The sequence below is a fragment of the Vespa mandarinia genome, chromosome 16, assembly GCF_050613455.1.
Source record: "Vespa mandarinia isolate Hongniang chromosome 16, ASM5061345v1, whole genome shotgun sequence".
NCBI lineage: Eukaryota > Metazoa > Arthropoda > Insecta > Hymenoptera > Vespidae > Vespa > Vespa mandarinia.
In genome coordinates this window covers 455,221-469,740 of record NC_140825.1, presented here as the reverse complement: position 1 = coordinate 469,740, position 14,520 = coordinate 455,221, and the positions used below count along the sequence as shown (strand labels likewise).

The window sequence follows — 14,520 nt, the reverse complement described above, 5'->3', positions numbered from 1 at the left end:
TTTCGACGCTAGGGTGCGCCACGTACGATTCGTAATTACACTCTTTGTTGCAAAGTTGTTCGGAGTATTACGAAATGCACTTTATATCGATACGAAAAAGATACAAGTACTGTTTTTAGTGAGATGGAATAGGCTTTAATCCATCGCTCTTACTGATTGGTTAATTAAAACTTCATCATTAACGTGGTAAGTTTCCTTTTGCGATTTACAACTTATGTAAACATTTTGAATTTGTTGTTATTTATTTGATCATTTATTTTCAAATCTAATTATGTCCATATAAAAATTTCTATGATGTGTTAATCGTTTGTTCGTTCTTTTTCTTTTTTATTCAAAAATATATTTGTTATCGTTAAACAATGTTATATTTATCAAGAAGAGAAAAAAGCTAATATATTTGAAAAGAAAACACTTAATGATGAACACCGGATTACGTTCTTTCAATCATGATTTTTCAAGTTAAACTTTTCATTTTTCTTTTTAAATTCTCTTCAAAGATTTAAGAAAAATAATTATTTTGTTCTCTTCTTGATATTATGTAGCATACATTTTCTTTTTCCTGTACGTTAAGTTTAATTGATTTATACAGATTATTTTTTTTATTATAGGCCACGCATCTGTTGTGGGGTTATGAGAAGTTGAAAACCGTACTACTACGCAAACACGACATACGGGTCAATGTTCATATCTTACAATTATTCGATTCATTAGTATTTTGAACCTAATCAATTTACTCTCTCTCTCTCCCATTTTATTCGTATTTGAGTGTAGTTCGTTTAGAATTTATCTTAATTTGGCTTAAACGTCTACAATGCTTAAGGTAATTATTTTGGGAATTATTGTTAACAATTGATAGCAATTAAGATTATTATAGTTAACTTCAAATTATACGGTGTACGTTTAAAATGACAACAGAATACAGAGCATTAAACATTATTTTTATTTTAAAGTATATTTTTCTGCACATTTATGTACATATTTTAATAAAGACACATAATTGTATAAAACGTATTACCATAAAATATTTGTTTTAGCACCAAGTTTGTTGCACCAAAGATTATACAAAGTATACAACAGCTGTAACAAATAGACATATAGATTAGATTCTATAATTATATATTAGAATGTAATAGTTTCTAATAAGGTAATTGAATAAATATATCAAATTAAAAAACATTTCAGAATACGGTAGCATTAATAACCGGTGGAGCCTCTGGTCTTGGTCGCGGAACTGTACAAAGATTTGTCAAAGAAGGTGCAAAAGTTACAATTGTAGATCTTCCTAGTTCGAAAGGACAAGAATTTGCCGATCAGTTGAAAAATCAGGCTGTGTTTGTACCAACCGATGTAAGATTACAAGTTAATCTTGCATTTATTAAAGCTCTATTTAATTATAGCATTTACATAATATAATTTTCATATATTAATTTTATATACGAGACGTATATTTTTGTAGGTCACTTCGGAAGAAGATGTAAAGAATGCTCTAAATATAACCAAGGAAAAGTTTGGCAAGTTAACTGCAGTTGTAAATGCAGCAGGAGTAGCAATCGCTTATAAGACATATAATTTTAATAAAAATAAACCACACGAATATTATGATTTCGAGAACGTAATTAAAGTGAATACGATTGGAACTTTTAATGTGATAAGATTAGCCGTTGGCCTTATCGGTGAAAATACACCTAACGAAAATGGTGAGCGTGGTGTTGTAATTAATACAGCAAGTGTGGCAGCATACGAAGGACAAATGGGACAAGCAGCGTATTCTGCTAGTAAAGGTGCTATCGTTGGAATGACTTTACCAATCGCGCGTGATTTATGTAAACAGGGTATACGTATTGTTACTATTGCACCTGGATTATTTAATACACCATTACTATCAACTTTACCGGAGAAAGTACGTAGCGTTTTATGCAAAATGATAGTTTTTCCTCAAAGATTAGGTGAACCTGATGAATATGCACAACTGGCACAACATATAATCGAAAATCCACTTTTAAATGGAGAAACAATAAGGTTGGATGGTGGTCTCAGAATGCCAGCTTAAGTCTAAGGATCTTTGTATCTAAACACATGCTCTTTATAGATAAACGATGCACATTGAATAGGGCTACTGTAATAATTTTTTTATGATATATACGTACATATATATTTATGTATGTATGTATGTATGTATGTATGTATGTATATATATATATATACACATATATGAACATGTTAAATAAAACAATTGTCTCTTATACATGCAACACCATTATATTCTCTTAAAATGTACATGAACCACCAAAAGATTTTCTATTACAGATATCGACAATTCTTTTTGTTACCTTACAACTGTACATAAATGCCTCGCAAATTGCAAAAGTCGCAACTTCTTGATTTATATATGTTACTAGAGTGTTGCCTAGCAAAAGAGTTGTGTACGTTGTATTAACATAAAAATCTTTGGTTGTTTGGTTAATTCATTAGTCTTTTTTCCCAATAACCTCGGGAGATTTCCAAAACTCCAACAAATGCTGGAACTTGTTCTGATGATTTTTTGGAAGAGCCCATTTATTTGTTAAGGCAGGATAATCGGTATCTCCGAGGTATAGTCATTCCTAGGCATTCGATTCTTTTAAATTTTGAAGCTTTTCTAATTGGTCAGGTTGTAATTCGTCAGGAATACTTGCCCTCCCACCACAAACTACCTTTTCAAGTATAATAGCAATCTCTTCTGCTTCCTGTGCATCTATTACGGTGCCTCGTGACGGAATTGACTGAGAGTTATCTGCTGTACTTGGGCCGGACGTTGAGTCTGCTTCGCTACCAGAGCTACTACTCAATGGAAATGGCGCCGAATCTGTTGGCAAGTCATCTACCATTGATTTCTCTTCAATATCCTCTGCAACTTCTGTAACTTCTTGTTCATCGTGTTCGTTCATAATGACAGTAGCTTCCTTGCAGTCGCTTTCGTTCATATCTGTGGTAACGCTTGACGGTAAATCTGCTTCAGAACTTTCCGTTGATTTGACCGTATCATCCGTATTTTCATTTACTCCTGGAAACGTATGTTCAACTTCTTCCATTGGAGTAGCTGCTGTAATAACAATTTGTGCGACACCCAGTCCAAAGTCGTCTTTCACATTTTCTGCAGTATCGTCCGTTACATTTTCCGACAATTGTTCTTCCTTTTCGCCAGCAGTAGTCTGTTTAAAAAAGAAAAAAAAAGGAGAAGCGAAACAAAAAAAACAGAAAAAAAAGTTCGTCGTTAACGTTCAACAATAAATTAAAAATATTATACAGCTATTTTCGCAGAATTTCCTACATTTGAATCAATTTTATTCATATGCTCGTTAAAGCGAGTATCTTTACCTTATCTTCCATATCTTCGAATGCTTCCACAACTAGGATAGTAAGAATCGAATAAATCATATTGTCTTTTTATATAAGTTTTCTTAAATATAAGAATATGTGATTTTATAGATCCATTAACAATGATCTCTTACCGATTATTCCAGGTGGCTCGGATTTCTCCTCTTCAAATTGCGAGCCGTAATGTTCCTTTTGACCCCTTGTTAAATTTATCACAAAACCACTTTGTTCTTCTTCGCTTTTAGCATCGGAAATCTCTGAATTAAATGATATTGAAAGTATTTTATCATTTTTTCTTATCGCGGTATTTATAAAAGGTAAAAGAAAAAGAGAGAAATGTTTACCATTTGAAATAAATTGTGCGGCTTCCTGATCCAGCAAGAATTCCGGCACTTCGGGCGGTGTAAAGACAGGTGGAGCAGAACTCGGTGGTGTCATATCCTCCTAAATTAAGAAAATTGTTAAAATTCTTTCATCAAAGATATATTCGTTCATTTATACGTTTGTTGAGATATCGATTTTCAAACCTGAGGAGTCAAAGGTGAACCATCGGGAGCACATGGTTCGACAACAAGAGACGGGAATAATCCGCGGCATCCTCGTAATTCTCCTTCCCACCAACCATCATCAACATCATGCGGTTCTTTTCTAAGTACTTTAACGATATCACCTTCGAGGAAACTAAGTTCTTCTTCGCACGTAGCATCGTAATCGTAAAGAGCGATACAATATTGATCGATATCTATAATTAATTCGATCATTACATAACGCATCTATTCGTATGAAAATTAAAACGACATATTTCTTTTTACAATAACTTACCACTTATATGATTTTGCATTATCGCCTCTTGTTCGCCTTCCTGTTCTATAGCGGGCTGTAAATTAGCATCAGGATCAACGGCATCGTGATCGTCTAAAGTATAATCCACAGAAGAGAAGGATATTTGTTGGACGAGGCTAGGCCCTTGAGAAGAAAGGCCAGACGTATCCGGTTCTCTCTCAACGTCCAAATAATTCTGTGGTACGTAACCTTCTTCTCCGCGATAATTTCGTGCCCTCAACCAACCATCTCCATCGCCTTCGCCAACAACATCGAGTTGTTCGCTCTCGACGATCGACAACTCGTCTGGATTTTGTGCCTAACGAGAGGATCGATTCTCTAAGTAAAAAGAATTAACTAAAAAAGGATTATTACAAAATGTCTTATTCACCGTATACGAATATAATGCCGTGCATTTGTATATTTGTTGAACAGGAGCAGGTTCTTGCGTTTCTACTTGTTCATCTTTCTCTTCGTTTATCCAATCAACAGACATTGGATCGTCCCAACCAGCAGTTAATTGCTCTATCCGTTGTTTCTCTTGCTCGAGTAAAGCTGGAACATGGTAAGACATTATTTCTTTATTTTCTACAGAGTTCATAATGACGGATACCTACCATCGACCTCTTCACTGTCGTGTCTTTGTCTTTCTTCTTGAACCTCTTCCTCTTGTTGTGGTGCATTACGAGTACCAGGTCTTTCTACTGTTGTTAAATCGCTACCACCATCGCCATCACTATCGTAGAACGACTCCGAAGAAGGATGCTCCTGCTTAAAAGTATTTTTGTGTAAGACAGAACGGTTCTATTATGATTCGTTTTTACTACAACATTCTTTATTATTACCCCTGCGCCAGATGCATCAGTTCTAACTGACAAAGAACTGGCCGATCTTGGCATATCTTGGACACTCAACGTTTCAGCCTCTTGAAGCCATTCGTCGACGTTCACTAAACGAACAAAAAAATAACATTTTTAAATTAATTTTGAATTTTTTTTTGTTTCTATTATTTACTCAACAATTATTTTGTTTAACCGACCTCCGCCATGTCGAAGACATTCTATTCTTGCCTCTGCTTTTAATTTCGCCGTCTATCAACCGAAAATTTATATACATATACATGTATGTGTGTGTATATGTATATACATACATACACACACAAACACACACACACACACACACACACACATACACACAAACACACATACACACATATGTGTATGTATGTATATATAAGAAAATGAGAAATTTTATGTGATATTAAATAATACCTCTGCTCGGCGAATACTATGTTTTAATTCATCCATTTTTGTATCTACATCAGGGCCGTTCGGATCGCTAGGATCAGTCTATAAAATAAATTTTAATTAACACGTCTTTTTATAGATCTATGTTGTTATAATAAATAAAAATTTCTTTACCTTCTGTCCAGATTCCTTCAACTGCTGAAGCACTTGTAATTTTCTATTATTTTCTCGTATACTAGCCACTTCACGAGCGATTCTCGTCGACCAGCGACGTGCTTCTTTACCCAAAGTAGTAGCAGCAGCATGATCAGCAGTTATCCTGTTGTAAAAAATAATCCACTTTGATTTGATTATCATGATCTACATAAGAATTTTATTTGATCTCAGTAATATGATACGAACCTATCTACCGGATCACTATCGCAAGGTTCAAATTCATATTGTATGTGCTGCTTTAATACAGGATAATATAGGCAGCAGCATTGTATATTATATTCCCTAGTGAGCTATAAAAAAATCGATATTAATTTAAAATCCTTTTTAACATAATTTTCAACGACATCATACCCATACACCTATGTAAATCCTTTACTGCAAATATTACATGGGTAATGTACATAAATGTAACTTAAACAGGATATCCCTGTAAGACCATACACTTAACTGCAATTAGTAAGTCATGTATATACATAGTTTATTCATATATGTGTATATATAGACATACGTACATGTACGTACGCAGCAAGATCTTCTGCGAAAAAATAATGAACACTACTTATAGATTCATTTTTATCGAAAAAGTAAAAAATAACTACTCTTGGTTTCTTGTTTATTGAAAAGTAAAAACGTGTAACGAATTACTCTTTCTCTTTCTCACTCTCTCTTTTTCTTTCTCTTTTCGAAATAATATGTTGGATGAGTACTTTATTAGATCAATCTTTTTAAAAAATTCTCGTTATGTACTTCTCGAGTTCGGTCTTGCAAAGATATTATACACACACGCGTACATTACACGTGAGTGTATGTAACATCAATCGTACCTGTTGAGCTTGATCGCGAATTTTGCCAAAACTATTTTGCGTTGCCAGGCATGTAAGAAGTTCTGTACGACCCATAAGAGTTAGATATTCAGCTACTTTATCGTAAACGCCTTGTTCCAAATACTAGAAAATTCATTTGTATAAAAACAACGTACTAATAATGGAAAAATATCTATAAAGAAGAAGAAGAAAAATTATGTATTCTTACTTGCATAGTAGATTGTAAATCAACTACAAAATATCTATTCTGATGAGCATTGGCAGCAGCAAGACTAAGTAGATAATCATTACGAGCTCCTGTTGATTTTTCTTCCAAAGCATCGCGTTTTGAGCTTACCTAATTTATAATACAAATTTGTATAATACATCATTTGTTTAAATTATTTTCAGACAGGTCAAATAATTTAATGTTACCTTAGCACTATTTTTTTGCAGTGACGTTATTGACTGAAAGAAGGAACCCTTCTTTTTCTTTAATCTATGTGATATAATATAATAATAAATAAATGCAATAAATAATAAAAATTGAAGTATATCGTATAAATAAACAATTGTAGACACATACTTTTCTTCTATATCTTTCGCCTTATCTCGAACATCATGAGCACTGTGTTCCTCGTCGAAGTACAATTTTTTCGTTTTATCGACATCTTGTACACAGGCTTGTAATTCTTTTTGTACTATCAATAATTGGTCGATTGCCTAAAAGATAAATGAAAAAGAAAAGATCGTGTCTACTCGAATAATATTGTATACTATGCGCGCGCGCGCACACACACACATACACATATTTTTCGGTATATATATACCCTTATTAAAATGTACCTTTTTTGAAATTTGAATTTTGTGCATTTTTAAACTTTTTGCGTCATCGGCAATTTGTTGTTGAAAAACTTCAACGGCTGCTAAACGAGCTCTCGCGAGTTTTTCGTTCTCTTCAAGTACCGTTCTCCATACATTCCACATATTCCTATAATTTATAATGTTTCCCACGTATTTAATTTCCCGTAGCAATCGTGAGTATTAGATCATTCGAATACTATACCATTTTTCATCTCCCCCTTCAACCTTGAGATCCGGAATGTTTGGTATTTTTTTATTCAAATATGCGGAAGATATTTTGAGTAATGCCTAAAATATTTTGATTATAATATATTCGCGCATAAAACATTTGATCACGTTCGAAACGTAATTTATTTGTTTCTTTTTTTTTTTTTTCTTTTTTTTTTCATGACATAACGAAATACTTTTTAAACTTACCTCAGAATATGACTTTTCGATCGCGGATTTTTTAATTGTAAAATTACTGAAACAAGTTTTTGATTGATCAAATTAACATGTTGTCTAATTATGTAATAATATTTAAACGTCTTTTTATTTAATAACAAGTTTCGTTTCCATTGAACTCACCGAATATCTTCCAGCAAATCGCACTCATGTTGATTTTTTGCTTGCAATTTTGCAGCCTGTTCTGTGTGTACATTCTTAAGAAATTTTGCATAATTTCCCTAGAAGATCAATACATCGGGATAATTTAAAAACTATCATCGGATGTTTGAATTTTTCATGTTAAGAAACTATAAGTGTAGGATATATACCGATTACGTAACGCGACCGACGATGCACTAGATTTCCTAATTCTTCTTACATTCTTACATACTAGCAATAAGAACAATAGTTGAGATTGTAAGAAAAGTTTCTGGAGTAAAAAATTATATGGAAAAGTTTTGTCTATTTTTAAAAACATGAAAGAATATAATGAATTTATTAAAAAGAAAACTTTAACTTTTCTATTAATATTAATAATTTTTTTCCATCTTTTTTCTATGAAAGCTTCAGAATTCTTTTCCGATAAAACGATTCGTCCTTGGTAGCTAAAAACTGATTCGACATACATAGATAGAACTTAGATCCAATAGAACGATAAATTTTCTATTACGATTCCTAAGATATCTCGATCTATTAAATGTTATCTTATCAAAATGAAATAATCACGAAACTCGTACTTAGATGATATCATTAAAGATCGAAATATCGACAAATATGACGGATGATAATGCAAAGTGGGTCAGAAATTAAAGGATTGAGGAAGCATCGAAGAATAAGAACGTTTTTGATATTTTTCTATACAAGCATTTACGCAACATCTTTCACGCAGGTTGATCCTGTTTGATTTCATAACAGCATATCCGCGGGTCCTTGCCCCGATTACCTACGGAACTACGATCATTTGGCATAGATTCGTAAACGTGCGCCGAAGCATGCATTGATTTTCTCATCGTGGTGCCGTCGAGGCGCTGCTTACGTCGATTTTTGCGTACGGTGACGTCGAAGATCGATATACAGAGAGATAAAAAGGGTAAGAGAGAAAGAGAGTAAGAAAGAAAGAAAGAAAGAAAGAAAGAAAGAAAGAAAGAAAGAAAGAAGAAAAGAAAGAAAGAAAAATAACTAAGACATATCGGTTAAGTTTTATCGGCTAAGGAAGTGACTATGAAAGATATAGAAAGCTGAGTATGCGCAAGAAGTAGGGAAATCCGGTAAAGTTCATTGAGTATGACGATGGTAATAAGGGTGAAGGTTGATTTTAAAAAGCAGAGAGCGAGAGAGAGAGAGAGAGAGAGAGAGATGTATAGCTGTATATAAAGGAAGAGTAAGGAAAAAGAAAAAGATAAATGAAGATAAAACATGAGATAGGATTTTTGATCAACTAGCTTACTTTTCTAGGTGGTGGTTGCATGCTGCTGAACGAGCCGCCTAGTCTGCAACCCTCACTACTTGGCAGCTCGTTTTTCACACCGCCCGCACGCACCGGAAGGTGGTGGCCCACTGTTTTCGTAAGTCTCTCGTCCTACAACAATTGCGCGCACCCACCCTAGGCGATCGCGTACTCGTACGCTACTGATTTCTTGCCCTCGACTGTAGGAGGACCATTTATTGATCGCATCAGCGCCTGCGTTTCTTCGTTGCTCCACTACCTTCGAAAATTTCACCTCCTCCCGCACGTTTTCGTATAGCCACCGAGGCTGCTTGTCGAACCAGATTCACTTCCGGTTTTCCTTTTGGGGTTGTTGGTCCTCCAAGATGATGTTTAATACCGACCGATACTCTACGGTTACCGACCTTACTTCTTCACTCTTTTGGCGAACGGAAGTGGAGAATGTATCAAGGACGATTGATAAGATAGATTCCTATGATAGGAAGGGAATTGGTAAAGTAATTAAAACTTATTTTAATTCTTTATATGGTACAAGTTCTTCTTTTTTGTATTAAAAAAATATAAATTATATATACTTGTTATAGTACAGTATATATTGTACAATATAGTTATAGTTTAGTTTTAGTTTATTATGGTATAAATAACTAAAGTATACACTAAAGTATACACTAATAAAGTGTAAACTAAAGTATATACTATATTAGGTATAACTTACGTTTAATATAATAATGATATTAATGATAATATAAATTATTCATTTATACTTGGTACAAATAGTATAGCATATATAGTACGTGTGGTACAATAATCCAAGTTATAATTAGTATACCGACATATACTATCTCTGCTGTAGATTAAGTATATAATGTATAATTTGTATTTAAAAAAAAGAAACATTTATCAAACACTAACATGTTAAGCAACAATTGATTTTGTTGCCAAAGAAAAAATGTAATAAAACCTAAAAAAAAATATAGACATATATGAACGTGTGATTTCAAAGTTATAAGGATTTATTAAAGGATTAATGATAATATTAAAAGAATCTCACCTTAATTAGGTTCGATATTTGGAAAGAAAGGACTTTGGTTTTCTTTGGAATGATCTTGGAATGGTCGTGTAATATAACATTTCTTATCCTTGAGAAGAACCTTAAGAGCCTAAAGAATAAAATGGCAAAAGAAAGAAAAAAAAGAAAAAAAGAAAATATATATACAAAGAATTAGAAAAGATTATTGAGAAATCGCATTGTAAACTTTATTAATAGTACAAAATGGGAAAAATTTATATCGATGCGAATCGAAAGGACACGATGTATTTTGAATAACACAATCAATATTGCATATAAGAAACATACCTCGTATTATATATATACATATACATATATATATATATATATATATATATATATATATATATATATACATATATACATATATATATATATTCACTTTCAAAGAACGTACATACGTAAAACGAATGAGGCTCATGATAACTCGTCGGGTGGTAAAGGTCCAAGGTCTTGATCGGCAGGCAACCCTATGCCGCCTTCAACATCACCATCGGAACCCATTGGCAGTGCCGCTTCTGGTTGAGGCACCGGTTCTGCGGCTTGCAAAAGAGCATTTATTGGATTTCCTCCGGCGTCTAATACCGGATCGGCAGTGGCTTCTGCGAGATTCGTAACTGATTTAGATTTTAAACATTGGAAATCAACGTGACGACTTTTTGCTTCTTCCTTCTCCCAAGACATGTGTATGAATGGCCTTTGAACGTAATTGTAAATGACTTCGGCACGACCACCAGCCCTTTTCTTAACTTTTTCTTTATAAGTAGGATAACCTTCGATTCCTAAACGTATCTTTTTCAAGCCACGCTCTTTCATCACTTGCTTAGCTACGTCTCTATTTTCGATGTATTTGAAAAATCTGTACATAGCTGTACTATTGACGGCTGGACGAGAGAAACAAAATATTATAACACGCTCCTCGGTATTAAAATTACTTTTCGTTACGAATTTAATATTCGACACTTACTCTGCGAATATTCTTCTCCCATTTGCGGTGGATATTCTTCGTCCCAATCGACTATATCATCTTCCAATAAGACAACGATGTGACATTCTCTATCGCCTCTACGTGCACTATTTACCATTAAAGGCAGCATCAGATCTTCTAAGAACCTTTCGAATTGGCAGCGTGCACCTTCGTTAGATAATTCGTGTAATAATCCTCCTATAATAAAGCAGTTCGAAAAACAAAAAAACAATTCAAGAAGGCTATATTCTATTTATGTTGATTAATTATTGCAATAGTTTAAAAACGATAAACTTACTTAAATTTTGACACTTTACTGTATTTGCATTAAACGGAACGAGAAGATAGTCGCAAGCTTCGCGTAATTCTTGTACGGTAACCGTAGGAGGACAACGTATTATTCCACCTTTGTAATATTCAAGAATAGCTTGAAAAACCATAGCCGATATTCCATCGGCAACTTTGTACTCTCCACGTTCATTTGGCTGAGCATATTCGACACCAGAACTAAACATTCGTCCTAACATTGTATTGGGGCGTGCAGTAAATAAAGCTGGGTCTATGATAAATCTAAAATGAATTTATATATCGGTTATATCATGTACGTTTCTTTATTTATATTAAACAAATATAACATAGTTCTGAATTTACCTCGTATTATCGACGATCAATGTTATTCGTTCATCGCTACCTTGTGGAATGCTAGCCTCTGTAGCAGAACTGTTGCATGGTATAATATCTCTACTTTGGTTTTGTTGACTCTTTCCAAGCCCAACTCCAGAACGGAGTCTACAGAAATAAGAACATTATGTTATAATCGGTTTCTATAGACAAAAGAGGAATAATAATCCGATGCAACTAAAAATTAGGATAATAAACATATAAAGCATCATTGGGTACACAATAAAGTAATAGAGAAACCTACCTTATAGAATACAAGGTGTGGACTGTTTTTACTTATATGAAAATGAAAAAATAGTTGATGTATGATCTATGAAAAATTGAAATAGAGAAATATCTGATTTCTATATTCTTTAATGTAATAATACGAAGCAATAAGGAAGTGAATTTCTAAAAAAACAAGCGCTACCAATGATCTCTATATTTTACCTCTGTGCATTACCTGCTTGATTGATTTATATTTGTGCCATGTCTGCCTGAATTATAAGAATGGCAGTGTCGATCGTTGCTTCCATCCCTCTGTACCAGACAAGGTTTTGGTTTGGACGAACCACCACAACTACATGCAAAACAACCACATTTCCTTACTAATGTTTGCTACCAATGACAAGCATCGAGTGACATTTACTGACTGATTTTAAACTAATTTAAGTTTCTTAATAAGATGATGTGAACACGTTTAAAGAAAATTCAACTAAGAAAATATGAATGTGGTGTGAATGGTGGCTACATCATGCCAATGAGAAATGTATCAGCACAAAATGTATATCTAAAAGACAAGCTTTGTATGAGGCAACTTCACACAGTAATATCTCTTCGTTAATCAAAATAATGAGTTACAAATTGTAATATAATTTATCTTTGCATAAAATTAGTTTACTGTCTTTCTTGAAAGCTTGACTAAATTCATGAATGTATTCTCATAATTACACATATTATTGTTTTATTGTACTGTTATTTACTACTGATCCAACATCAGATATTGATGAGTAGTTTGTTCATAATTTAAAGAATGTGAGACATGCATGTAACAAGTTTAAAGTACCAAATGTGCATGCTACAAGTCTATAAATATTATCATTTAAGAAATGAGATAGTATAGGCTACTTCTATTATCAGTATATATATATATGTACACATACATATACATATATATACGCACACACACACCACGCACGCACACACACATATATGTATATGTATATGTATATATATATATATATATATATATATATATATATATACATATACATGCACACATATGTATGCGTGTTCAAATCTCAAATATTTTATATAATAATTGAATTGATTGTAAATAAAAGTATAATATGAAAATTGGATTATTATTATTATAATAAAATATCTCAATATTTTGAATTTGCAAAGAGCACTATGTTCCATATTTTGATGATGAATATTTTACCTTAATCTATTTTGGTATAATCTTTGTTGTCCTCTTGGATCTGTCTCTTTATAATCAGTTTCTGTATCGCTACTACTATCTTGCGAATAATTTAATCTTTCTGCTGGATTTGTCATTTTTGGCCAACTGTAACGAAGCTAACATAAATCATCAGTTAAAGATTTTTCAAAAGAATACACATTAATGTGATAAGCTGAAAAAAGAATAAAATTAAATCATTGATAAAATACATACACACACACACACACACACACATATATATATATATATATATATATATATATATATATTTATATATACGTACGATTATTTTCTACTAGAAAGTTCTTGATTTATATAAAGCGAGTAATAAAGAATGCTAAAAAATAAAAGCAAAAATAAATTCTCAAAAAGACTAATAAATTATTAGTGCATTTATATAATATATATACATGTACATTAGACACTACTCACAATTTAAATGTAGACAAGTACCACTTCTTTAAGAGCCACCTCATCGACTTATAAACCTCCCAGCCACACAATTTATGGTTGCCTTCAATTTTTCTTTTTATACGAACTTGCATTCCACAACGATAACGTGTTCGGTGCAACGGTTGTCCGCTTAGTCAGGTCAAATTTTTTTGACCAAGGTTAAGAACGAACGATTTGCATTATCTGATATCTCGCGCGTGAACACTAGGAGCAAAGGGCGTTCTCGATGTTGACAATTTTTCCATTAAACGTGACGAACGAAATCTGTTGAAAAACAAAATGACGCTTTAAATGGGCGCTGACACCACATGAAACATGTGACGTTAGTCATCGCTCGTTGTTCCGATTGAAATTTTTTTCTTTCATTCTAATTTCTTTTTTTTTTATTTATTAATAAATATAACATTTTAATTGGGGTGAAATACCTCTGCATTAAACGGTATTATTCCGTTTCATAAATATAATATCAATACGAATAAAAATCTTCTTGATTGAAAATATCTCGAAATAATTTCATATTTTCTTTATAGAAAGGGCACAGGCTATTCACTACTTAATAATTCCTTCTGTCATACATATGAAATGGAAATAACGACATCTACCGAATGGTTAGTTAAGGTATATATTAGCTTTCATATCACGTTAGTTCACGTTATCAACGGATTGGAACAGACGCGACAGGAGAGGGAAAGAGAGAGAAAATGAGAAAGAGAGAATGAGAGAG

The 14,520-nt window shown here is 32.9% G+C and overlaps 3 protein-coding genes and 1 long non-coding RNA gene across 22 annotated transcripts; 2 read left to right on the top strand and 2 right to left on the bottom strand.

The window, feature by feature from the left end:
* Positions 1–28: 28 nt before the first annotated feature.
* LOC118442162 (3-hydroxyacyl-CoA dehydrogenase type-2-like) lies at positions 29–2,179 on the top strand. Of its 4 annotated transcripts, none has more exons than XM_035867442.2 (4): positions 29–186; positions 609–820; positions 1,183–1,347; positions 1,457–2,179. In XM_035867442.2, exons 2-4 carry the CDS (start codon positions 812–814, stop codon positions 2,048–2,050), a joined length of 768 nt encoding a protein of 255 aa, XP_035723335.1. In that variant the 5' UTR covers positions 29–186; positions 609–811; the 3' UTR covers positions 2,051–2,179. The 4 variants fall into 4 exon arrangements, with proteins under 4 accessions (XP_035723335.1, XP_035723336.1, XP_085518076.1 ...); XM_035867443.2 differs by lacking the exon at positions 29–186 and adding an exon at positions 205–309; XM_085661950.1 differs by lacking the exon at positions 29–186 and adding an exon at positions 432–458.
* A 125-nt stretch (positions 2,180–2,304) lies between these two features.
* On the bottom strand, positions 2,305–9,322 carry LOC118442156 (protein nervous wreck). Of its 5 annotated transcripts, XM_035867420.2 has the most exons (23): positions 9,183–9,322; positions 7,877–7,974; positions 7,727–7,772; positions 7,512–7,597; positions 7,292–7,436; positions 7,032–7,168; positions 6,881–6,944; positions 6,675–6,803; positions 6,467–6,589; positions 5,829–5,932; positions 5,601–5,745; positions 5,451–5,528; positions 5,219–5,270; positions 5,025–5,128; positions 4,797–4,950; positions 4,571–4,734; positions 4,180–4,498; positions 3,885–4,099; positions 3,702–3,801; positions 3,492–3,614; positions 3,358–3,389; positions 2,694–3,191; positions 2,305–2,603 (listed from the first exon to the last, which is right to left on the bottom strand). In XM_035867420.2, the coding sequence occupies exons 1-23, from the start codon at positions 9,201–9,203 to the stop codon at positions 2,598–2,600; spliced, it is 2,943 nt and encodes a 980-aa protein (XP_035723313.2). In that variant the 5' UTR covers positions 9,204–9,322; the 3' UTR covers positions 2,305–2,597. The 5 variants fall into 5 exon arrangements, with proteins under 5 accessions (XP_035723313.2, XP_035723312.2, XP_035723311.2 ...); XM_035867419.2 differs by having other exon boundaries at positions 2,305–3,191; positions 4,797–4,947; XM_035867418.2 differs by having other exon boundaries at positions 2,306–3,191.
* Positions 8,834–10,524, top strand: LOC118442167 (uncharacterized). Of its 2 annotated transcripts, none has more exons than XR_014983113.1 (4): positions 8,834–9,116; positions 9,191–9,300; positions 9,389–9,674; positions 10,243–10,524. It is a non-coding gene; the product is annotated as an uncharacterized LOC118442167 (long non-coding RNA). The 2 variants fall into 2 exon arrangements; XR_004838326.2 differs by having other exon boundaries at positions 9,389–9,679.
* LOC118442159 (BTB/POZ domain-containing protein 10-like) lies at positions 9,514–14,381 on the bottom strand. Of its 11 annotated transcripts, none has more exons than XM_035867430.2 (9): positions 14,222–14,380; positions 13,776–14,060; positions 13,323–13,448; positions 12,342–12,458; positions 11,870–12,007; positions 11,517–11,788; positions 11,219–11,416; positions 10,649–11,135; positions 9,514–9,654 (listed from the first exon to the last, which is right to left on the bottom strand). In XM_035867430.2, the coding sequence occupies exons 2-8, from the start codon at positions 13,886–13,888 to the stop codon at positions 10,669–10,671; spliced, it is 1,431 nt and encodes a 476-aa protein (XP_035723323.2). In that variant the 5' UTR covers positions 13,889–14,060; positions 14,222–14,380; the 3' UTR covers positions 9,514–9,654; positions 10,649–10,668. The 11 variants fall into 11 exon arrangements, with proteins under 11 accessions (XP_035723323.2, XP_035723319.2, XP_035723321.2 ...); XM_035867426.2 differs by lacking the exon at positions 9,514–9,654 and adding an exon at positions 10,234–10,342; XM_035867428.2 differs by lacking the exon at positions 9,514–9,654 and adding an exon at positions 10,234–10,342 and having other exon boundaries at positions 10,653–11,135.
* Positions 14,382–14,520: the final 139 nt, after the last annotated feature.